The 26,819-nt window shown below is 35.5% G+C and overlaps 1 protein-coding gene across 1 annotated transcript in view; it reads right to left on the minus strand.

Moving 5' to 3' along the window:
* Nucleotides 1–2,233: 2,233 nt before the first annotated feature.
* The window catches only part of LOC142335849 (misshapen-like kinase 1), a 124,029-nt gene continuing 99,443 nt past the window's right edge, over nucleotides 2,234–26,819 (minus strand). Inside the window, exons 29-34 of the mRNA XM_075384177.1 lie at nucleotides 13,552–13,633; nucleotides 12,949–13,029; nucleotides 10,066–10,205; nucleotides 9,288–9,561; nucleotides 7,469–7,594; nucleotides 2,234–2,901 (exon numbers count right to left, since the gene is read on the minus strand). Coding sequence (XP_075240292.1) covers nucleotides 2,672–2,901; nucleotides 7,469–7,594; nucleotides 9,288–9,561; nucleotides 10,066–10,205; nucleotides 12,949–13,029; nucleotides 13,552–13,633 — 933 coding nt within the window. The 3' untranslated portion in view covers nucleotides 2,234–2,671. The remainder of the gene's footprint in view (nucleotides 2,902–7,468; nucleotides 7,595–9,287; nucleotides 9,562–10,065; nucleotides 10,206–12,948; nucleotides 13,030–13,551; nucleotides 13,634–26,819) is intronic.

Consider the following 26,819-nt stretch of genomic DNA (forward strand, 5'->3'; position numbering starts at 1 on the left):
ACTTTTCCACTGAATGGATATTATTTTCCTGAACTTAAAGTTTTCAACTCTTCTGAAAATGTATGAAATTTAACTTGCACCCCCACATTCTATCTTAAACAATGGGTTTTTTCTATAGGTCACTTAAAAATGGGCGAGGAGAGTTTCTTTTTAAATATCTCGGAGATTTCCTTAACCTCAACAATAGCAATTCTGTTGCTCAGCAACATATTTTGATTGCAAGAACTGTGCGATATTCCGTTCCAGTAGTCTAGCAATTGCGTTACAATTGCCGTCTAATTTAGATAGACTGGATCCGCGACGCGAATCCGTAGTCAAATGTGATGCTTGAAATTGCAACTTATTGAAATTGGAGTGGAAAACTGGTGCAATTCCACTCTGAATACTTGTCCTAGAAACGTAGTGCGTTTCCTGTCAAACTACTACTGGGCTCAAAATAAGAGCGAGAGAAAGATCAACTGAATTGAATTAAGTTGCTGAGAAGTGAATAATTAAGCAAATGGAAGTCAGAATAGACCAAAACAATCGAACAAGAATGGGGAACGCCACGTAAGCATGTCAGCTTTCAATAAGCTAAAGGTTCTTATAATGTTACCTGAGAGCACTCGTATGATTTCAGAAATGACCTCAGTATATTGTAATTTAAAACTGGAAACCTTGAAGTATTTTAACAAGTTGGTCACAAAATGTTACACAACTCGAATTTGCATTGCGTAGATTTCGAAACTCTTAAACATTAAATTGTGAATTCAAACATTTTGAAAGGGCGTTAAACATCAAATGAACGCCCGATTAACATTTCAATGGAAGTCCGATAATTGATTTCATCAGTAGAAAATGGCGATTTAAATTTTATTCCTAGCAAACTTCATTGTTGTCGATTCATTTGGTTGCATCTAGAGGTGGTACGAAATTTCCTTACTTGAACCCGGTGCTAGGGAAATAGATGATCGGAAGGACAGTAGATCTATTGGTTGCGATCATTTGCCCTGTCACCCTTAAACTCGTTGCTTACTTCACCTGTGCAACAGTGAACAAAAAATCTGTTTTCCAAATTTTGAATTGCGTTGAAAACATGCTTGTATATCAAATAAAAATGAACTATGGTTTCAAATTTATAAAATAAAATTTACTTCTCGCTCTGAATTCAACAATTATAATATCAACAATAATGAAGACTTAATGCATAAAGAGACAATCTCGGTTATTTATTTTTTGAGCATGTTGACAAACAACAACGCCTTACAACTAATCAAATGATCAAATTCAATTAAATTAATTTACGCAGGAAAATAGAGCTCACATGTTGATGGACATCGTATAGAATTTTCGCGCTTTCTGTCCAATTTGAAATAGAAATCAAACTCGACATTCGTCAGAAATTAGAAAACGACACTTTAAAAAGAATAGAAATTTAAGCAACACGACTGTCTATAATGAATGTATTTTTTATGTATACTAAAACTACTAGTACTGCAATTCTTAATGGAAATTAACTAACATTCAGTCGTACTTTGAGTTAGAGAGGCATCGAAAGGTCAAAAGACCAAATCGATCGGATAGTTTTATCATCATTTTTCAGACCAAAATAAAAGATATTTACTACAACTAACCAGGTGCTTGATTGTGTGGATAGATAGAAAACACAACAGAGATCATGCAAATGAAATGATATTTGGTGGAAAGCCACAAACTGTTTCAATTATCTTCCCACATTCTAATAAGAATCTTAAGTTCTGATCGCTACCTTTAAAAAATAACAAACTCAGAGCCTATAAATGCCCCCCCCCACAATAAACCTGTTTATCTATACTCGCCGTCAAAACATCATTAAGTAAAATAAACCAACTAGGAGTACTACGGTCCAACGGGAGGGGGGGGGGGGGCTGACCAAAAACCTAAAATAAAGTTTGATCACATACCCAAAACGTTTCATACCGACTCTTTGGGGAGTTCAAAAATGAGACGATGTTGTTAGTTTGCATCTACTAAGGACTACTACCGTTTATTGACAAGACACGTTTAACCAACTATAGTTTCAAAACTCGAATACAAATTGCTGATTAAACGGAACAAATTGGCCACCGCCTCCAAATTCACAATTCAGACATTCACATTCAATGTTTTTATTTTATCGTAAGATTAACAATTATCATTCATACCCCAAAAATTACTGCACACTGCTCAACTTATATTTGCTTTCAAAAAATTAGAGACAACTAATAATTTCATCCGATGATTTAAAAATGTTTTTTTTTGTTGAGCAGCAAATAGCGGTTTGTCTCACAATAATAGCGACTACAGAGCTACAAAAAGTTCTTAGTCACAAATCACTCAAAAAGTGAAGAAAATAGCACCTATTTAGACTTATTCAGAAACAGTTTTTTCCCCTTCTGCCGTGCTCCATCTCGATTCAATGTCGGCTAATATTGTCCACCCGATTCAATGTCGATTCACCCGATATTCTACAGATGCAAAAATAATTTGAATCCAAGCAACACTGTTTTCTTTAAAGTTTTGAGCACGCCGAATCCTGTGGCAACTGTCTCAGAATCGTCTTTTTCTGATATTTGGGACCTGTGCCAATTGTCTCAAAACCGTTTTTTGTTCGCACATTAGGCTAACTTTGGGTTTTGCGTTATTTATGTAAAGACGAATGAACATCGTGTCCTTAAGGAGAGGGGTCGTAGGTGTTAGGGGCTCCTGCTACGCCTACTGCTGGAGGTGTTCCCGACGTGTGTGGGGGTGGGGGTGGAAGGTAGTTCCCAACTGAGGACATGAGGAATTGTTCCTGTCTAGATGGATCTTCAAGGCTGTTCAGTTCCCGAAGATTCCTGCCAACGTTGCCATTGTTGGTAACATTGCTGTTGTTTCCACCTTGATTCACACTGCCGTTTTGACCTGAACAGTATTTCAAGCTGAGAGCCAAATCAAGAGGCAATTAATTAATTTGCGGCGGTTAAATGAGAAGCACATGGAGCATTTTGTACCTCTTCCTCTATGTTTACAAAACTTCGTCAACAGCTAGCCACGGTTTAGTGTCGTCAGGGCGCTACCTCTTTATCCTGTTGCTGAATACGAAAGTCAAATGAGTCAGACGAAAAATCGGCCAGGCGAAAAATTGCATAAGACAAACAGGATTAATATATTTGCTACAAATTGCTTTTGAGAGCAATTAACAATGGCTTCTTAAAAGTACCTGTTAGATCATTTAGGACAAAAAAACATTTCTACTATAACTCATTGATGATGAGGATCAGAGATGGTGACATTACGCCACATAACAGCAGCTGAAGTGCGGAATCAACAAAGAGAGAGAGAGAGAGAGAGAGAGAGAGAGAGAGAGATAAAACGTGATCGAGAAAGAGAAGGAAAAGAAACCCAACCGAGAGAGAGAAAAGGAGGCAGGAATATCTTCTATGATTGGATTCGACACTGCAACTTCTAGTTTTCTAACCTTGTTAATAAATAAATCATATAAAAAAAAACTGAAAAAGGCAAAATTAAAAAAAAGTTTTGAACTCGGCAATAAAAAAAATCAAAACCATTTTTTGTCTCGCAATTTCTGTCAAGTAACCCATCTCCGAGACTTGAAAAGTTTCGTTGGCCAGTAATGGTTGTTAAACTCAGAAAAGGACAATATTGAAAAAATTTGGAAAAAATTGCAAATTTTAAAAAAAATCTTGCTAAAACTCAGACATTATTATCTTAAGAACCATTTCATTGTCTCAAGAGACTATCCAGTATCCATGTTTCAAGCCTGAAATAATTTCACTGGCTCATAAAGATCCATACGCTTGGAACATGAAAAAGTTACCAAAAATTTGAAAAGTTTAAATTTTATTACTTAAAAACTAAAAGTTTTAATGTTTTCAAATATTACTAAAACTAAAGTCTAAAAACTGTTGATCACAATCTTATTAGCTCTAGAAACTATGCAGCATCTTATTATCAAACCTTGGAGGAGGTCCCAGGGCCTCTGTTGCCGGAAAAAATTCAAAACATGAAAAAATTGCAAATATTTTTTAAAAATTGCTTAAATTCGTGATATTAAAATCTCCAAGAACATTCCATTTCACCTATAAACTATACAGTAACATATTATCGAATCCCAGAGGAATTTTTGTGTCCCATGAGGCTAGAGCAACCCAAAAAAAGACAAAAAATTAAAAAAAAAAACTTCGAAAAAATTGCAAGTTTTAAAACAAATTGATAAAACTTGATATTAAAAATTTGAAAATTAATCCATGACCAACAGATAGTTTACAATATTTAATTATCAAACGGAGGCTTTTTTGACCCTTGAGGCTCAAAAAATCTGAATAATGACTATAAATAAATGTTAAAAAATTGGAAAAAAAATGGCAAAAAATATCAAAAATATGCAAAATTTCGTGCTGTTAAAATATTGCAGGACATTCCATTCAATCTAAAATAAGTTCAGAAACCTATTTGCAAACCCGTGAGGAGGTTACTTGGCTTTTAAGGCAGAAAAAATCTAAAAAACGACAAAAAATTTCAAAAAAAACTTACAAAAAAGCAAGTTTTATCAAAAAATTGCTAAAATTTGTGACATTCAAAAGTTGGAGAAACTATTCCATTACCATTAAAAATTTGTCAGTAACTTGTTATCAAACCCCATAGGATGTTTTCTGACCCCTTGGTCTGGAAAGACTTGAATAAGGAAAAAATGTCAAAAAATTTAATAAAAAAATTGCACGTTTTGCCAAAAAATTCTAAAATTTGGGATGGTAAAATGTTGAAACCATTAAATTACCACCAGAAACTACGCAGAAACCTATTTGTAAAACCTAAAGAAGGTTCCTTGACACCTAGGGCTGATAAAAAATCAAAAAATGTCAAAAATTTCAAAAAGCTTGAAAAAAATTGCAAAATGGTATCAATTTGCGTTTTTAGCAAGCGGTTGTTCATCAGTAGCAAGCCACGGGAGGGTGGGGGGCTGCACCGGGGGCTGTTGGGGGGAACACTGGGGTGGGGGGGGGCAACAGCGCGGTGGGGGGTGGGGGCAATAGGGGGGGCAACAGTGGGGGTGTCTTCAACCTCTAAGAACCGCCCTTCACACCATAAGTATAAGTATGAGTCTCCAAAACAGTTTGAGCTGAAACAGAGCTGAAAGACTCTAAGAGCACTTAATGCCCGCTGGGCGCTACCTGTTTATCCCGTTTTGAGGACGAAAGCGTCTGACTAAAAATCGGTCAAGCGAAAAATCGCATAAAAAAAGACCGAAAGGACTAATATAATTGCTACAAACTTCGTTTGAGAGCAATTAAACATAGCCGGCAGATTGCCGGAAAAAAGTCGCGATAGACGCTTGTGGCCTTCCATGATTTGAAACAACTAAAGAAACAAGATAGGCAGATTGACCATCAGCCCTTTAATAGACCACTAGACCTTTTGGGTTAGATTCGAACTGTCAATTTTATGACACATACGGTCTTTAAGGAAAGAGCCCTAAAAGAGCTTTTTCAAAATTGATTTTCTAAATCAAAAACTCGAGACTAATTCTCAAGAATTAGGGCATATAAGTTTGGCACTACTTAGATGCACACTGTTGATCTTTAACTAGTAAATGTTCATAAAATAAAGTTCCATAAGTGAGTTCAGAAGTCATTTTTTGAGTGAGGTAAGTCACGAAATTGACCTAAAAGCGGAAAAGACGTCACGCAGACAAATTTTAACTGCAAAACAGTAGAAGTCACTGAAGTCATTGAAAAAGACAGCGTAAGTCGAAACAAAAATCTGTTAGACGAAGTAAAAAAAAAACAAAGCAGGACAAGTCCTGACATACCATTCAACGATTTTTCATTACCTAAACAAAAAACTAGACCTAGAACGGACTACGATTCAATTGGGAAAACCCTTTCCAGAAAAATCAGATAAAAAATTTAAAAAAAAAAGAAAATCAATGTCATAATGCCACATGTGAACAAAAAACCACTAGCGATAAACCGAATTTTTGTTCAAACACCGTTTTCTCACTCTACTTTAAAATTATAGTGAAAAAACGTCACGCCGCAAAACCACTTGCTTTTTCGCTCCACTTCCTTTTTCGGCGTGACCAAAATCACCACTCCAATTTGACCTCAAAAATCATGAAAATGTGTGAACAGATCTGAAAAACATAGCCGGAAGAATTCCGGAAACAACTCGAAGGATAAAATTGCCCAAAATTATGAAAACAACTACAACATTTATTGGCAACCCTAAAGCTCCACAAATCCCATAAAAATTAAGGAAGAATAGAAACGGCATTCAAAAACAAATTGAACAATAAAAAAATGAAAACTTAACTTATTTTTTTTTGAATAGTACAAGGAAACATAAAGCCGAATAAATTTCCTTTGCAATTAGAGCAATGAAAATATCGCAAATACAATAGGCAAGTCATAATAGGCTAGGAAACTTGTATAAGATTTAAAAAAAAACCGCCAAAAAATAAGAAAAATGTTTGAAAATTTCTCAATTTTTCTGTCATTTTTCCTAAGAAAAAAAATGATTTATACCAGCAAAACATTAATCAATTGGTATGTGAAAATTCCATTAGTAACAAGCTTCTATTCAAATCCCACTTAAAGCAGTAAAACAAAACAACAGGTAAAAAATTAAATTTCGTCTTAAAATCAGCAAAACTGATCAAAAACCTCCAAATTAGCATTAAACTCGAATTAACTACTTGAAACCTTCAATTCCTATCATAACAAGTCTAAAACTAATACAATATCATAATCAAACCTCATAACCATCAAAATTTGCAAAAAATTGCTTTTAAAAGCCGCACGTGATCAAAAAAATTGCGCTCGCTTAGAGAAAATTTTTTCACGCATCAATTTCTTGCTCTCTCTCAAAAACAGCGATATGAACAAAAAACCACTCTCTTTTCGCTCCACTCTTTACTTTTGTTCAGCACCAAAATCACTCCAAATTTTTCCACGCATTTCATTTCCCGCTTAAAAATTCACTCCAATAAAATTGATTAAAAAAAGCAATACTTCTCCAATACTCCTCTTCGAGTCGTAATAAAAAGACAGCGCCCCAATACAATTCAAATTCTTTGAATTGTAAAAAAAATAGGAGCGCAATAATAGCCGCCTGGAATTGCTGACGCGGCTATTAAAAAGATTTCGATTTAAGAAAAGACTTCGGCTCTTCCATTGTAGCTACTCAGTTCACTAATGCGACTGTTTTTTCTGTAGCTTTAAATTTATGGTTTCTACACTACGCGACTCGGATTGTTGGTTACAGAACTGGACTATTTCAAATTGATTTTTTCGTTACGTTGAGGGAATCATCTAAAAGTTTTGCTGTTTATCAGACAATTTTCAGATCGATGTCTACTTCAACAAAATAATTTTACTTAAATGGATAAACATTTTCATGCCCCCCCCCCCCCCCGTTAACCTCTGCCCACCAGAGTACACATCAATTCGAATACACATTGATTACTGACTTGAGTTGTTAGCACTTCCAAAAGCCTGCTGTTGGATCTGTTGTGATGTCGCGTAGTGCAGCTGAGGATGTGAGTGTTGATGATTGTGTTGGGCCTCTGAGAACATCGGAAAGTCTCCTCCACCACCTGTGCAAAGGTTGTATGTAAAATTAATGGACTGCGGTTGGTCGAATTGCTCTCACCTATCGAATCGAACGATAGGTGAGAGTTCAATTTCCCTTAAGCAGTGAGGGAAAAATGAAATTAAAAATGCCATCCGTTTGACACGAAAAATGTGATCTTGTAGTGGGGGGGGGGGGGGGGGGGGCACGAAAGGAAGAGATTCGAAGAATGAAACCAATTTTGGCACACTTTAGATTTTAGTCAGCATTAACGGTGCAACTTAAGTTAGTGGCTAAAATCTGAATGACAGCACTTTAGTTAGCGCAAAAATCAAAAAGTAAAGCGTCAAAAAGTCAATCGGAAAGTCAAAGAGTCAGACGAAAATCACGTATGATGTAAAAATCACGTGTAAAAATGATGTAAGTCACGTATGATCAAAATGTAATCACACAAATGAGCTAAAAACGCTGGCTGAAGATTGAGAAATTACGTCACGCGCGCAAATGCAGTTAGTGAGAGTAAAAAGACATTCCGAAAATTTGACCTTTTCAGCTTTGCTGTGTGAACAAATGTAAACAAAAACGAGCGTCAGACGACAAAACAAAAAAAACAAGAGCACCGCAATATAGCTCAGTTCAGCTTACAGCTTCGCAGCTATAATAAACATATCAGTTTTTGAGACAAATTTTCATAGGTACTCAAGGCCACTATTGCATGGGATCAATGGCGTAGAAATAATTTGGAAATTTAATCACAAGTTGAGAGTAATACTGCGCCGAAAATTCACTTTTAATTCGTAAATCTCACTTTTAATTTCCAGTATAATGTGGAAAAAAATTTTGTTTGAGAGCAATTAAACATTAATATACTTTAGCAGTGGAATTAAACTTGATACATCTTAACCAGACATTTTATTTCGTAGAGAAAACGTGATACCCTTACAAAATCACGGAAAAACGATGATAATTTTTTTTCGAGAGACGCGACCTTTTGTTCTGGGACACGATCTTTTTTGAATCTCTTTGACAGCATATTAACTATCTTGATGGCTTTGGTAAGAAAAGAAACGAGGCACTTTTCAAAAATTTCAAGTAGTGATTCCAAGGGCCTCCTTTTCCGATTGCCCTGAAGCAAAATTGACTACCGTCAGAAAACTGCTCGAAAATTCCCGTTGTAATCTCAATTCTATTATTGTATCCAGCTTCAGTGGGAGAGGGAAGGGGGGTAACTAAGCATACTGCCGCCAATTGAACTCAGCTGCCCAAAAATGTTCACGGGAGAGCATAGATAATTTTAGCTTAATGCAAAAATCAAGCAGTAACGCTTGATTATAGTCACTTGAAAGTCTAAACTGTCAACCAAAAAATTTGCACAAGACAGCAATAAGTAATGGTTAAGTGACTCTGCTTGAAGTCACTGAGAACTTCTGGCGTTTATCGAGAACCGCAAAGCGGTTCGAGATATTAAGCCAGAATTTTGAAGTGACTTCTGCGGAGTCACTTAACCATGCTTCAAACACGAAATGAGCACGTTTTAAAATGAGGAAAGTCAACGAAATTCAACTTCTGGCTAAGTAACAACTTCTGGCATTTTGACTTCTGGCACTGCAGACTTTCGGCATTTTAAAATGTGCACTTGAGTGTTTTAATTGCTGTAAACTTCGTTCGAGAGCAATTAAACATTCCATTTAAGTAAGAATATCACTATGAGAACGTACCTGGTCCCACTTGGGGCGGTGTCTGCTGAAGGCCGGGCAAAGCGGGCGAATGAGTAGCTCCTATATGCTGTGGGGTGTTGGTAATAGACTGCAGGGGCAGGGAGGGGGGAGGGGGTTGGGAGAGGTTGGTTGTGGCGCTGTTTATTTGCTGTTGGATGTTGGAGACAGATTGAAGGTTGCTTGTTGGATTGTTATGTTGGTGCAAAGCTGTCAGTTCTTTGAACATTAGGATGTACACTTGGTAAAAGCCGCCTTTGGAAGCTGCGAAAAAGACCTGAAACAGCAACCCAAAACTATTAGCCTCCATCTTATCAAATATAGTCAAGCAGAACAAGCAGAAATCCACACTTAGAGTCTATAGATTAAAAAAGGTTCCGAGTCAATGGACAACAAAATGTAAATCCTATTGAGCGAGGTCACGCCACTTCAAAATGAACAAAACGCGCTGACCATCGAGATTCTTGCACATCTTTCAACGTTACGTTTTGAGGGCATGCGATCAAAAATAAATACATCTTGAAAAATTTATTTTCCAGCATTTATTTTCAGATATCAAACCGTTAGAGCAGTTAACCAAAACTTGTTGTAGATTACAGAAGTTATAGATGATAGATTAAGCAAAGATTATAGAATACAGTTTTCCCAAAATTGTTAATATTTCTAAGCATCAAAAGATTGCGTATATTCTCTAAACTCTCAGAATTTTGAATTTACTTTAGCGTTCACTGAAATGCAAACTGCACTATCATACAAACAATTAATTTTTATTTCTACTGACCTTTCCGTTTGATTCACATAGGAAGCGTAGTTTCTGTATCTGGTAGTGACAGAACACCCCATCCAAGTTGCCAGTGTCAATAGCTCTGATCTCAATGGACGTCGTGCAGTACCCCAGAACATGGTTCGGACCCACCGCCGCTAAATAATTAAGAGGCTCTTTTGGAGCGAATACATTCCTCCGATTTATGCGAACGCTATTCTAGAATTAAAAATAACCGACTACTATCCAATGAATTGCTCTCAATCAAAAAGATGGGCGCAAATAACTGCCCTTTTGACAAGATCGAACTCAACTTATCTCAAGAGCCATCTTATCGATAAAAGCTAGCTAGCAATGTCTCCTTAATCCACAATTAGTAACGCGAGCTGCTTTCATTCCATTGTTTACAAAATAGGCTTTTTTGATTTATATCCATTTGACACCTTGTTAAGAGCAATCGTGACCAAAATTGACAATTTCAAGTAAATTCATTAGAGCAAATGTACGTGTTGTAAAGTTATGATAGCTAGCTGTACGAACATTATAATTTGAGAGCAATAAAAAACCTCAGCTTGTTTTAAATTTGAAAATTCAAGCTAACACAAATTTAAATCAATAGAAAACAAAAAACAGCAAATGCAAGGAAAACTGAATAAAACGTCGAAAATACGAAAATAACACTTTATATTTAACCTTCACCAGCAGTTTCTAGCATCATGAAAATCAGAGAGGAGGAAGTTTTGAGATACAACACATACTCAGGTACAGCTCGTTCTTCCAATTTTTTAATTGGAAATTTAAATCGGCCAATCGCTCAATTTACATTAAATAAACCGACTAACATTGTAAGAGTTGCTCTCAAACGACTGATGTGGGGCTAGCTTCGGTTGCATCATATGAAAAAGATCAAGCAAAACACCACGTACAAAACTACCAAGGAGACACCAATCATCATTGCCACAATTTTCATATGAGAGCAATTAAATATCAAAAAATCAACCGGGATAGCATTTTCATATTTAAACATAACCGACTAAACGTCGGAAGAATTGCTCTTGAACGACTAGTGGGAGCTCTAATCAATTGCAGCCTGCTTCAGTCGGTGGGGGGGAGGGGTAGCCTAAATAGGACTAAGAAGTTCTATAGTGGGCTTCAAATAACCACATTAGAGGTTAACATATACCACTATTAAGATTTAAAGTAAAAAAATGACACCAGTTTCGGCGCATTTTTTATTTGACTTTTAGTATTAAATTGCCGCCAATTGAGTTCAGCTGCTTGAAATTGTGATTGAGAGAGAATTTTAGATCACGCGAAATGCAAAAAGTCAAGGGCGTAAAAGTCACTCGAAAAGTCAAAACCGTCAAGCGAAAATTTTGCATAAAAAAAGACACACACGTTTACTATAATTGCTATGAACTGCGTTCAAGAGCAATTAAAAATAAATTGCGCGCCAAAAATAACCACTATAATAAAATTTTTATTGATATGAAAAACAATCTGCTTAACAAACCTAGTTATCACACTCAGCAACAAGAAACAGTTTAATGGTATAGACGATTAATTTTCATAAGTTCAAAGAATTAAAATTACACAGCAAAATATAGCCAGAGGACACACGAAAATAAAAAAACCGACAATAGATAGTTCAGACAGACAAATTCTCACTTAAAATCAATCAAAAACATAAACCGACTAATGCCGGATGAATTGCTCTCGAACGACAGGCGGGGGCAATTTAATTTAGAGGTGATGTGTTTTAGATTGTTATGGGTGCAAAAACAAACGACCCCTAAAGACCCCTAAAGACAAAGAATTTTCTAGATCAAAAGTGCAAAAACGGTCAAGCGAAGATATTGAATAAAAACACAAACGTTTAGAATAATTCCCTCAAACTTCGTTCGAGAATAATTAACAAAATAATGGAAATCAGTGATTAACAGAATATTTTTAAAAGCACAAAATTGTCGCTTTAGGCAAAAAATGCTTTGCTCAATATGGAATGGAGACTAACATCATCATTTTCTGAACAACGTGCACTTTTAAACTAAAATAAAAACATGACATGGACAACGAGAACCAGAGAGCAAATTAAATACTTGGTCTAACGAGCTCTGATGACCTAATGCACTTTAATTTAATTACTACGCTTTATCGGTTGAACTAATTATTGATCTCCTCTTGTCCTAAAATGTTTTCAGCATAACGCGCAAACTGAGTGAATCAACTGTGGCAAAAAGTCAAGTTCATACGTCAAAGGAGTTATTTATTTTAAAAAAGCAGCATGCTCGAGATAACAATTTCACTAAAACAACGAAGAGAACAACAATGGTGCATAGATAATGGCTTACGCTTGGACAAACTGCTCTCAGAAGACCCGTGGGTGCGGATTTAATTAAAACTTCGTCAGCAGGGGTAATTATCTGATGTGATTCAATTTTTTTGGTTTAATCGTACAAAACAGGATTTAATTTGAAAAGGAAATGATAACAATAATCAAGCAATAAAACGCATAAAAATCAACGTCAAATAATTGTTCCAAATTTTGTTTGAGAGCAGTTAAATCTGTTTAAACAGCATTTTTGACACTGTTTAATGCCTGCTAGGAATCAATACTAAAATTGAATGCTTATCTGGCCGATAATTTACACTTTGCTTTTTTATGTCATTTTAAATCAGAAACCGCCAAAAACTTGAAAAAACCGATAGAAGTACAATTCGATTTTTTCTTTTAATTTGAATGAACTTTTGCCTTTTCTCAATACACATTGACAATTCCTGAAAATAATTAGTGTAATTATTACACTACTTAGTGTAATAAGTAGTGTAGGTTTTGAGTGAAATAAGTCCTGGTAAGGTAAATAAAGATATTCAGTTCACCCAGTATACAAAAAAACTAACCGACTGAAGTGGGTGGTTCACCCCAGAGGAAGGCAGCATCTCTGAAGGTACGTCCATTTGTATCCACGTACACACCCTCGCCTGAAACCATAATTCAATTTAAGCAACAATGATTAGCGGAGTAACGGAGCAATAAACATTGCTGCTCAATTGAAGTCTGCTACTCTTAGAAGGGTACAGATACCTCGGCTCTAATTCGTATTATATATCTTCTACGCTCCCCATGAGCACTGATATATTTGAACATCTTAACGTCCTATATAACTCAGATTATGATAAAGCGCAATCAAATAAATAAATTCATCCAAATGCAGATATCACAGTCATTATTTCGATAATTTCAACAATTTTCGATAATTTAATTTGGACAATTCATTGCAAGTTATGTATTTGGGGAGACGGTGTCTCTGTGATGGCTCTTGCAATCCAAAGCCATAAATGGGACTGGTGGGGTAGGGGTGAAAAACAGAAGGGATTGAAAAATTCTTGAAAGAAAAACGGTGAAATTAGTGAATAGAGGGGGAGAGGGGAGGGGAGGGTCAAGAGGAAGGGAAAAAGGTGAAGTGAATAGAGGGGGAGAGGGGATGGAGGAGCAGTACTGACTGTTGTAGCATAGAAGTAGTTTGGTGCCATTGCTCCCTGGAAATGTCACCATGCAGTGAGGCACCACCGAGCCAGACCCAGTCTAAACAGAAAACACAAACTCAACCTCAAAGTTACATCTCAGAGAAGATAGCACCTCTTTAGCTTCATCTTAGCATTCAAAACACGGATCTTTTCCGTTTGTGCCCCCTCCCAGCATAGTGGGTGCATATTATTTGCACACCCCAGACGCACGTGCCATATTTTCAAATGATGATTTACTATGTAATGGCACGTGCTCTGTAACTGGGGGGCGCATAACGTACTGGGGGGAGGGGGGCATAACAAAAGGAAAAGATCCCAAAACACGAACACGTCTATGATGTAGTCAAACGTAATGCAGGAGTCAAATTAGATACAAGAGCAAACGAGCAAACTACAAAAGAAGTTTTTATTATTATTTGCAGGCCTTTTGCAATATATTTAATACTTTATATGGTAGTAAGCATTGGGGAGCAAAATAATAGCTGCAACTGACCGAGTTGCCTACACAGCATACCTTTCAAAACATGGAGCATGTTATAACTGATCATCCTGTTATAGCCCCCCCCCCCCCATTATAGGATCCCCCACGGAAATTACTTGGAAATGCTATCCATACCAGGATTGACTTGGCGTTTTTAAGAACATAAAATTGCTTCGTAAAAATTTGAAAATCTGCAAAGAGTACTTTTCATGTTACTTCAAGCATGAATGCATATACCAAATCATATTCTTCACGCATCGAAACACAAAATTGATAGGATGTTAAGGTAAAAAAACGTAATCCAAACTCGTTGAAAAATTTAGACACATGTGCCGCATAAAATCAATAAAATAGACATATTTCTGAAAATTGAGTTCCTGAGATTGTTTCACAAAACTGTGTAAACTTGTTTCATGAACTCCATTTTTCTCCGAAGTTACCGAATAAAAAGATGAAAGCTTAACTGAAAATTAGGATAAGTTGAGAAGTTTGTATTCCGCCTAAAGCCAAACTAAAGCCTGTCCTGTTCCTGAGCTAATTGACATTCTCTTGCAATATAACGGCCGCTTTGCTGCTATTGTATATATAAAACGATTTGGTGCTCCGCTCTGTCTAGAAGACCTTCGATCGACTGGAATTGTTGTCATTGACGCCTTTAAACAGCTTATTTCACATCGTAACAGGAAAAAATCACAATCTGATCAACGAATTTTCAAAACTGCATCCTTGAGTTGTTGTTGAAGCAAGAATTTTATTTGCCCTCTGGAGAAAAAGAGATAAACTAGAGCTTTTCGGTCCACGGAAATTCTGTGCTAAAAGGCTCATCAAGAAGAGGAAGCCATCTCAGAAGAAGCGAAAGAAAAAGCAGCACCAGAAAGCTGAAGTGAGTACTTTGGTTTTTCCGAGAGACTTCTAGATCCTTTGTTGGTGGGGAGGCTCGAGGTTGGACCAACTTACTCATTAATTAAGCTAATCGCGATACTTTTAAATTTTTTGTATAAACTATCCGGGACTGAGTATGGACTTCGATAATTGTCCAGACACAGACTCTGATCTAGACTGCTTTGAAGTTGACTCTATTGTAGAGGAAGTAGAAGCCATAGAAGGCGATGATACCGCCTCGACCAAAGATCTACAGAAGAAGACGATTGAGCTGATAATAAAACAACATGAAATTAAATCCCTGAAACAAAATCAGCGTAAACTGCAAGACATGGTAGTATTCAATAAAAATGAAATTCATAAACTCGACGAACGGACGGTGGAGCTCGAAAAATACTCGCGGAAATTATGCCTCATATTCCACAATATTGAAAACAAAGGTGATGCTTTAACAAGTAAACTATACCTTCTCAAAGTCGTGTTACAGATTAATCTAAATCCATCAAGCATTGCAGCATGTCATCCACTTAATCAAAATCTGAATGCTCCGATCATCGTCAAATTCATTTATCATCAAAGGATATCTATTTCAATGGGACGGGCGGTTCAAATTCAGGAAGGCTTAGCCCCGTGAGACCGGGAGATTAGGAGTGAGGCAAAGCAAATGGGACTACTTGCTTATACGAGACGACAAGATGTTTTTGTGTATAACCAGAATCATCCTAATGCAGATGCTATACAAGTAAAGAAAACTGCGGAGTTGAAGGATTATGTTGCTATCAAAAATCCTAGGCAAGACCGTATTCCAACGAAGCCCACTAAAGTGCAGTTGACTAATCATATCGAAACGCCGAAACAGCCGCCAACACTGACAAGAAAACCATCAACCTTGTTGCCTCACGGTGCTAAGCGAGAACGATTTCAGTTGTCGCCAGCTCTTGAATCAGAGGATACAGCGTCCCTAGCGAATGATATTGTTCAATCACTAGTTCCTGCATTAGTTCAAGCAATAAAAGAAGCTAATCAACCAATTGAGAAATGTTCGACGGAGGTGATCAGTAATGCGAATGATACAAATTGTAGTTTTCGGAGCTCCCGAAATGTTTAATGTTCTTGTGATGCATTTAAATGTGAGGTCCATAAAAAAGAACCTGGACAAATTGGAAGCACTAATACTAGGTCTTAGTTCTCCTCCGTCTAATCTATGTTTAACTGAAACATGGTTATCTGAAAATGATGACCCAAAGTGTTTCTTATTACACGGTTACTCTCAGTATCTAACAAAAAGTAGACCTTCAAGGGGCGGAGGTGTGATGATTCAAGTGAGAAATGATTTGAGCATAATCAAAGAAACTGAAACCTTTTTTGAGGAAGCTCTGTTTGCTGAAACTTCTAAAGCAGGAAAAAGGTTCAAAGTCCTAACTATCTATAATACACCTCGTAACAAAAAAAAGCTTTTTGTAGAGCTGCTAGATAAGTTCTTGGAAAAGCATACATGAATAGAAACTCCTTTTGTTGTCTGCGGAGATCTTAACATCGATATTCTGAAAGATAACCAGCTGATTAAGGATTACAAAAATGTGATCTAGTCTAATGGTTTTGAACTGTTTGAAACATCGCCTACTCGAGTAGCAAATTCTTCCATGTCTTGCATTGTTCATATCATACAGCAGAATTTTGTATCGCCGCAAGTTTTTGTTCTTGAACATCGAAGATTTTCTGATCATTACCCACTGACAATAAAATGGAAGACCACACAAAAATGTTCAGAAGTAAATGCATTCCGTGATACATCTTTCCTAAAAAGCCCTGCGAAAGTTAAGCAGTATAATGTCACATTACATTAAAATCTTAGATCTTTCAGAAGTTATATTGTTGAAGCAGCTGATGCTGACGAAGCTTTCAATAACTTCAACCGTTTGTTCATGGAAATCACTGATGAGTTTGCCCCTTTTAGGACATTCCAGTCTAAAGTAGGAAAGAATCCCAAATGGATATCGAATGAACTTAAAAATTTAAGAACCAGTAAAAACCTCGCTCACTGTAAATGGAAGAAAACAAGGAAAAATGTTCATCTCGAAAAATTTAAGCTGTTGCGTTACAAGTTTGAAAACCTCGTGAGAATAAATAAGAAAAGGTATTACTCAAATGTCTTCGAATCATGCATGGGAGACTCAAGGCATGTCTATAAACTTTTAAATGATCTAAGTGGTAAAAGCATGGGAAATAAAAACGTACGCTTTTTACGTAACTGTGGGGTTGAATGTCCTAATGACAGTGATATTGCAAACGCATTCAATGATTTTTTTGCTGATGCTGGGCTAAATATCTCAATTAAGTTGCCTTATGTTCCTCTCAAAACTATACCTCATGACAAGTCAATGTTCCTCTATCCAACATGAGATAATGAAGTAAAAAAAATTATTGATGAATTAGACAATAAGTCTTCTTCCGGGCTTGACAATATCAGCAACGTTCTGGTGAAAACTAGCTCAGAGGTTACTGTTCCATACTTAACGTATCTTATTATTCTATCCTTCTTAAACGGAAAATTTCCCGGAGCTAAAGTTATTCCTTTGCATAAGGATGGTGATAAGACTGATGAAAACAATTATAGGCCAATATTACTGCTTATTACTTGGAGTACAGTTTTTGAAAGAAATATGTTTATTCGATTGTATAATTTTTTCGAGCATAACCTGTTGTTTACGAATAAACAATTTGGATTCCGCTGGAAACACAGTACGGTTGATGCCATGGTCGAATTTATTGAAAGGATACGAACTTAAACAAATAAGTTAATAATAAGTTTTTTCCTTGATCTAAAAAAGGCGTTTGATACAATTGATCATCAAATTTTGCTGCATAAGTTAGAATGATATGGTATTCGCGGTAACTGTCACAATTGTTTTGCTTCGTATTTATCTAATAGGTACCAAAGAGTTCAAGTCAATGGTTGCTTATCAAACTGGAGAAAGTTAAATTGTGGCGTACCACAAGAATCAATCCTCGGACCTCTTTTGTTCATTATTTATATAAATGATATTACCGCATGCTGCAAATTCACAAACATAATTCTGTTTGCAGATGACACTAATATATCAGCGATTGGATGTAAACCTGAGGATATTGAAACGGATCTCAATGAAATTGGCAGTTGGCTATTAGCAAACAAATTGTCCCTTAATTTGGATAAAACAAATCAGTTAAATCTAAGTGCTAGTGCTTCCAATCACCAGTATAGTATGAAAAATTGTCCGGTTATTATTAAACAAAAGTGTAAATACCCTGGCTTAAATTTAGATTCTAAACTGACGTTCAAATTCCATATTGATTATGTTAAAGAGACTCGGTAAACAGTGTGGTATTATTTGTAAGTTAAAACATTACGTTCCAAGGCAGTTGCTAATTCGCTACTACGAAAGCACTATGAATCCAATAATACAATACGGTATTTTATTATATGGTTGCACAAAATATTCAGATTTGGAAAAAAAATTATCTCCTACAGAAAAAAATTTTAAAGTTCATTTATTTTCGTAACCGCCGTGATCATTGTGAAGATATATTTCAGAGACACAAAATATTGTCATTATTCGAACTACATATCTACGAAATGCTGAAGTTTGTCCTGAGATCTATATACCAATTGCATTCTGAAAAATACCTTAATGATTTATTTAGTTTTGAGAACAAAAGATCTACTAGAAATGATTCTTATAATCTTTTGCATGAACCTCTTTGTAGAAAAAAAGCTGGAAGACTGTCAGTGCGATTTCGCGCCGCAAAACTTTATAATCTGTTAGCAAAACAGAATCTGTTTACTACTTTTGATAATTGCACTGTTAATGACATAAGTAATCTTTATCACAAATTGAAAGACTCTTGCATACTTAACAACAGAGAGCTTGTAAAACACATTTTTTTCTCTGTAAGGGTTATTTCTTTAATACCATTTACGTGCATGCTACAGCACTATCAGAATAAGCCTGGCTTCTTTCGAAGGAAACAGAATCTTTGAGTACCATGATTCAATTTTCTCGCACAAATTTTTGTAATTTCCTTAAAGTATTTCCTTTATGAAGGGCAGAGTGTTGAGGACAATTTGTCCCGTTGTCTGTCCCCTCCGAGTCTCTTTATAGATTGATGTTTGTTATAGTTTGTTTATATTGAGTACTTGGAGAAATTAATTCTTTCTTTCTTTCTTAAAGACGTAAGTCCTCCATATCCTAATTATTAACGTATTAGAAACATTGTTGTGATAAACTTATTAAATAGCTCAATATCTAGACTGCTAGTGATTACCGTGACCCCAGAATGTTGATAAATCATATTAGGAGAAAAACTGAGAAACATTCCAAGTACAACGGAGCCTGCGGTAACCCAAATTCTTGAAACGCTATTAGTAAAATATGAAAAAAAACCGAGAAAGTCGCAGCTGAGGTACGAAATGAAGCACGATTCTTAGAAAATATGATCAATGACCTCGAGCAATATTCACTCAAAGACTGTACAATCATTTCAAACTTCCCCTTGTGGACGGCAAAGACTATTGGAAATACAAAATAAAATTTTTAAATGAAGCATTGTCTATCAATATTCTTATGGACCAGATCAAAGCTTGCTATCCACTCGGACCCATTAAAAACAACTATAAGCTTCCATCGTTTGATTACATGTTCGAAAAGTTGTCAAAAGAGGTTTTGATCTGACTGGCTACAGCTACATCACATAGCCGGCAGATTGCCGGAATAGCTGCGAAATAGACTTGCGTGCCGTAAAATACAGATGGAAAAAGATACAGAAGTGAGTTGATAATAGTTATTGCCGCCGCCTATAAAACTTACAAGTATATTTCAAAGGAGGTTGTTTTTGGGTGCAAAAAATTTTCCCTGTCGCGTCTCGAACCAGCGATCTCCGGATTAACAGCCAGTCGCCTTAACCACTCGGCTGTCGGACCATACAATCTGTTTACTTACAATCAACTTTGTTTTAGGAACAGATTCTGTTTCTGAATAACCGCAATTTAGGTCACGCAGAAAGCGTGAAATCAAGCGCGAAAAAGCCATTTAAGCAGTGACGAGACAGAATGTTCTAGAACAAATGTAAAACGAAAATGAAGCGTCAGACGACGAAACAAAAAACATAGCCGGAAGAATTCCGGAAGCGACTCGAAGCCGCAAAACCTCACAAACAAAACCCTAATTGCAGCTGAAGCAATTACCATTTGAATTCAACCATTAACTCATTACCTCCCCTGATCTGATCTAAAAATTGGTGAAACTTAAACCACTGTCACCAAGAAAAAAACGCAGCAAAATTTTATATTGTTGAAAATGTTTGATAACGTTAAGAAATCCGAAATAGATAAGCAGGTCAAAATACTGATGGCCTAAAACAGCTGAAAGGGCTATCAATTGCCCTCAAATAATTCATGATTCTGATCTCAAAAAGATCAGAAAAGCAAACGGCAGATAACAATCCTAGAAACTAAGTTAAATCTTTTTTTTTTTTAAAAAAAAAAGAATACTCAAATTTAAGAATCAGAAAACCACTATAATTACAGTTCTAATCACTGCAATTAAAACAAAAAACGGCACATACTTCTCCCTTGTTCTGAATATGCTAGACAACATGATTTAAAACTAATTCAAAAATTAAAATAATCATAGAAAAGACAAGCAGCAGAAAAATGTTCAAAGGCAAAAAATCGTTTAAATTAACACCAAGGCCGGAAGGAAGTTGCAGTAAATAGTATTAGGTAGAGCTTTTGGAAAAAGCTGGCTAGCAAACTCTCAGTACTGCCTTGTGTTGAATGAAATCAATTGCAAACAAAGAAATGACGAAAATCTAAGAAAATGCTGAAATCATTCAATTTTTTAACAACTGAACAACCAAAAATAAATGTGCCATAAAAAGCTGCCAGGACAAAACTAAAATGATACTAACTAGAATGATAAGAACATGGACACAATATGAGGAACACCGTAATAAAAACACATTCTTGATTTTTGAAAGTCACAAATAAAAAAAAAACAAAATTCAAGAAAAACGAATACATTTCATTGTTCAGCATTAGAGACAAAGAAAAGATAACTAGTCGTCCAATATAAATATCTATCCTCCTGAAGTGAACAAAAAAAAGAAAAACCAGATATCAAACATACGAAACATTAAATATTTTACAGAAAAAGGTCAAAAAACTTTTAATACTGCTTTCTTGAAAAATGGAAGCTGAAAAAATCAATATACCAAAAATAAAAATAGGTGCCAGAACAAAACTAGAATGATACTAACTAGAATGTTAAGAATATGGGCACAATGTAAGGAACACCGTAACAAAAAGGCATTCTTGTTTTTTAAAAAGTTAAAAATCAAATTAAAAAACCAAGAAAAACAAATACAGTTCACTGCTCAACATTCGAGACCTAGAAAAGATAACTAGTCATCCGATACAAAAATGTATCCTCCTGAAGAGAACAAAAAAATAGGAAAAAGCAGAACTCAAAAATATAAAACATTGAAACATTTTGCAAAAAAAATTATCAAAAAACTTTTAAGACTGCATTTACGAAAAAGCTTCAACTGTTTTTCAAAAACTGAACTCCAAAAAATGATTGAAATTTTATTAAAACGCAATTAAGGTCCCTCATGTTGCACAAAAAGACTATTTCTAGTAATTACAATCAAAATACAAACAAAAAACTGACAAAAAATCGGGAAAAAACTACCAAAATCGGATTAGCATATGTACAATTTTATGAAACAAAATTACATCGAGGTAGAAAGAGGCATTGAGTATATGAATTATTAAAGGGAAGTTGCCATATTAACTGATTTTTGACAAACAGACGGTTAAAAGATCTAAGAATGAAGAAATTAATAGAAAAAAGTCAAAAATTAACTTAAAAAATAAAAAAATATGTGCCAATTTTCAAATTGAAACCCATATTCAAGCTCTGCAAAACACTGTGGCATCAATCTCCGATGTTGGCATTTCAATATAGTATCGAATAAACATTATTTCTACAAAAAACCAAATTACAAGCAAAAAAAATTGGCCACTTAGACGAAAAACGGCTAAAAACGGTTATCTATATATGCCATTCAGTCAAAAACTACTTTTCAAAGTCAAAAAGTCATTCACTAAACGCAGCGCATGATCAAAAAACTTCTCTCGCTTAGCGAAAATTTGTTCACCAAGACAGCTTTTCTCACTTTCGCTTTTAGGTCAAAATGCCGCGTGAACAAATCTACTTCCTGTAAAAAAAAAAAAAACCGAGAGAAAACCAATACTCCTCTTCGAGTCGTAAAAAACCAAGAGCACCGCAATATAGCTACGCTCAGCTTACAGCTTCGCAGCTATAAAAATGACTGGAACTAAAATGTACCTCCAATAACTGTGTACCGCAAGTATCTGTCAAACAATTTTGTCAACAATGTTTCCATTGGTGTGCACAATGTTATTGATCAAGATGATGTGAACTTTGTTCCCCAATGAGAAAAGTATTTTGAGAAATCCTGGTTATTCAATCAAATTCTTGAGAGCATCTAAATCTTCTAAGTTTGTAATTACTCAATTATCTTATCAGTAATAACTCTCGATGAACACTACTCCAACGTCCAGACGACCGAAACAACTATGTCCAAGCTGAAATTAAGAACCCTGATACTTTTATTGCTCAAGACATAGCCAGTAGATTGCCGGAAGATAGCTGCGATAGACGCTTGTGGCCTTGAAACAAATTGAAACAACTAAAGAAACAAGATAGACAGCTCCACCAGCAGTACTTTAACAGACCACTAGAGTTGTTGGGTTAGATTCTGACTGTCAATTTTAAGATATACGGTCTATAAGGAAAAAGCCCTGGAAGAAATTTTTCAAAATTGATATTCGAAACCAAAAACTCAAGACTGATACTCAAGAATTGGGCATATACGTTTGGCATTACTTAAATGCATACTTGATCTTTAACTAAAAAATGTTCATAAAATTTCAAGTTCCATAAGTGAGTTCAGGAGTCATTTTTTGAGTGCGGCAAGTCAGGCAATTGACCTAAAAGCAGAAATGACGTCACGCACACAACTTTTAAATGCAAACAGTAAAAGTCACTGAAGTCATTGAAAAAGTCAATTCCAAGACGTCAGGTCGTAAGAATCATCGACGGAGACGACAAATTAAAAAAAACATAGCAGGACAAGTCCTGAAAAACAATTCAAACAATTGAACGAACAACCTAGAAGTACTTTACCTGACCAGCAGATCAATTGAACAATGCCAGCCAAAACACAAACAAAATCATCTCAAAAAATCGTGAAACAAACAATCAAAAAAACTCAGCAAAAATATACTCATTGCTAATGTACTCTTTAAGCTTTTACCCCTTAGGCAAAATTTGATCACTTTAAATAAATTTATTTCAAAAAGATGTTCGAGACCATTCTGTTATCTGAAATCGTTCCAGTATTATAACTGCGTGACATGAAAAAAATAATTTAATCTCGAAGATCGATTAACTCGAAAATGACCGAAAAAATAAAAAATGAAATCAATTGCAAATTTTAAGGAAATGTGACTGAAAATTATGATATTAATATCTTTAGAATCATTTCTGTGTCTCTAGAGGCTATCCAATTCCAAGCCTTGAAAAATTCATTGACTCAAAGATCGATAGGCAACAATTTTTAAAAATTTCAAAAGAAAATCATTCTATTAAAATATTGAAAACCATTCAATTGCCCCCTAGCAGCCATTTAGTAACATACTATCAAACCCTGGATAAGGTTACTAGAAGAAAAACTGAATAAAAGACAAATGTTTTGAAAAAAACTTAAAAATTGCAAATTTTATTTAAAAATTTCTGAAATTCGAAGTTGTTGAAAACAAATCCATTGAAACTAACAACCATGCAGTAACATTTTAACAGACCATGGAAGAAATGTTCTGGCACTTGAGAATGGACAAATATCAAATATTGACAAAAACTTCAGGAAACCTTAAAAAATTGCAGATTTTATCAAAAACTGCTCAAATTCGAGACATTAAAATGTAATTTCAATCCATATTACTAGCAACAATGCAGTGCCTTAATATCAAACCTCAAAGGAGATCACATGGCCCCTGAAGTTGCAAAACTCCAAAATAAAAAATTTCAAAAAAAACAAAAAAATTGCAAAATTAGTATCATTTTGCGTGTTTGTGCTTGTAGAACCAAAACAGATAGCTCATAGAATGGTCATATCAAGTAATTTAGACTCGCAAAAGGCCTTCATCAACTTTTAAAAAATTCAACCTCAGACTAATAAAAAACATGAAATATTGCACCATTTTGAGCCCAAAAACTCCTAAAAATGACCGTTTAACCTTAAATTAAGGCCATCCCAGCAGCTGCATCCTTCTAAGCACTTGAAGGACTACTAACGCCCAGTTTGAGCCTCTAATGAAACTTAATGCCCGCTGGGCTTTACCTGTTTAACCCGTTTACGATCAAAGTCATTTAAAAATGAGTAAAAAAAATTCTTAAAAAACACTTCGCACAATACAATTCAAATTCTTTGAATTAGAAAAAACCACGATTTCCCCAATAATAGCCATTATCGCTTCACAGCTATAAAAAAGAGCAACAACCTCGCGAAATAACAAAATTTCAATAGAACAACGAAGAGAACAACAATGGTGAATAGATAATAGCTTGCGCTTGGACAAACTGCTCTCAGGGTGCGGATTCAATTAAAAACTTCAGCAGGGGCGAACTATCTGATGTTGCATTTTTTTGGTTTAACCATACAAAACGGGAGTTAAAATGAAAAAGCAAATGATAATAATAAACATAGCCGGCAGATTGCCGGAAAATAGCCGCCGTTGACGCGCTAGACGCACATCGGGATTGAAACAGAAAAAAGAAGAGATAGAAAATGACAAAAAATCCCAGTTTCAAAAATTGTTCTAGTTCAGTGCGCAAATTCAGTTAGATTCTAAACATATACTTACTTCAGCTTCTAGACTGAAGAGTATTAAGCTTAATACTAATATCAGCTAGGAATCGCTCTAATGAACTTTGATAACCTAATGCACTATGACTTAATGAACGGCCTTTATCGGTTTATCCTGACCGTATTCACTAAATAACGTAATTCAATGCTTGAAATAATATAAAATCCATTCAGTTGAAACAGTGAGTGAAGTAAAAGTCAGAAGTCAAACGTGAAAACCGTGACTTATTTAAAACATAGCCGGTAGATTGCAGGAATAGCTGCGAAAGAATTGACCTGCGTGCCATATAATAGAGATAGAAACAGATACAGATCTAAATTGAAAAAAAATCGACGCCGCTCAAAAAACATTAAGCGATAAATTAATAAAGCTTGTTAAAATTCATTCCACAGACGCCTCTTATTAGGGACCTTTACTGCACATATGAGTTCCTTTGACCTTAAACAAATTCAAATTAAACTTGTGTTTTAAAGTGCAAAAGTCATTTTATTGAGTGAGGTAAGTCACTTATGATCAAAATCTCATCACGCAAATAACCTAAAAATTTTCGCTGAAGCGAGTGAGAAATGACGTCACGCGCGCAAATGCCGTTAGTGAGAGGAAGACGTCATTCAGAAAATTTGACTTATTCAGCTTTGCAGTGTGAACAAATGTAAAACGAAAAAAGCGCCAGACGACAAAACAAAAACAAAACCAAGAGCACCGCAATATAGCTACGCTCAGCTTACAGCTTCGCAGCTATAAACAAAAAATGTGATCAAAAGGTAAAGCAAATTGAAAAAACGTCGCAGGACAAGTCCTGACTTACAATTCAAAGAATTCTCACTGACTAAACAAAAACCTAGACGTAGAGCGGACTTCGAGCGAATTGGGAACCGCGATGTCCCAAATAATAGCCGCTATCGCTTCGCGGCTATTAATGAATCAATTTTTTGTAAATAATGTACAACTGAATGCGAACATACAAGGTTCACATACAAAATATTTACCCAACATACAAGATTCACATACAAAATATTTACCCAATGCCGTTTTGTATTCTCCCTTCTGTCGTAATTTTTCAGTAGCAGAAATTATACCTGTCATTAATTCTCTTAAATAAAAAAAACTCTGGGTATGACGTTATAACTTCGAGCATGTTGAAAATCCGTGCTGAGATTATCGCGCCCAACTTTCTTCAAATGTTTCAACGTTTTATTTCTGTTTCTTATTTTCCAGACTGGCTCAAATTGGCTAAGTTTTCCCCACTTTTTAAAGAGGGTCCAATAAATGATTTTGGAAACAATTGACCGATTACCTTCCAGAGAAAATTTCGAGAGAAAGTTAGGTGTGGCGAACGGGGGGTACAGGTGGGGTGGGAGGAGTCTAGTTAAAGGATTTCTACGTAGTCAAAACTAAAATGATCGTTTCACCTTCGAAGTGACCGTTTCATTAACATTACCAGCAGATCCAAATTACAATATAATAGAAACTAAGATAGAGTTAAGGTCCAACATTGGAAAACTGAAGTCAACGTTCAAAAACAGAAGTAAAGGTTCAAATAGAAATAGGTCAAAGTCAAAGTACAGTCATCAACAGATATGCTTCTGCAAAATTCTTTAATACCAATACTCCTCTTCCCGAAAATTTGCATAAAAATAATTCCAGTGGTAAAAACCTGTATAAAACCAATACAATTTTTTGAGTCGTAAAAACTACGATGACATAAATAATAGCCTCACTACACTTCTCGGCTATTAACAAAATAACCGACGGAGAATTAATACTCCACTTTTCCCGAGTTGTAAAAACCCAAGACAACTTCAATATAACCCAAGTTTCATTTTTTTGCAGTTCATGAAAAAGACCGGTGAAATTTGTCAAGAAAAATGGCCCAGTACTGCTAGC

The sequence above is a fragment of the Convolutriloba macropyga genome, chromosome 3 (genome assembly GCF_964194025.1).
Source record: "Convolutriloba macropyga chromosome 3, txConMacr16.3, whole genome shotgun sequence".
In the NCBI taxonomy this organism is placed as follows: domain Eukaryota; kingdom Metazoa; phylum Xenacoelomorpha; order Acoela; family Convolutidae; genus Convolutriloba; species Convolutriloba macropyga.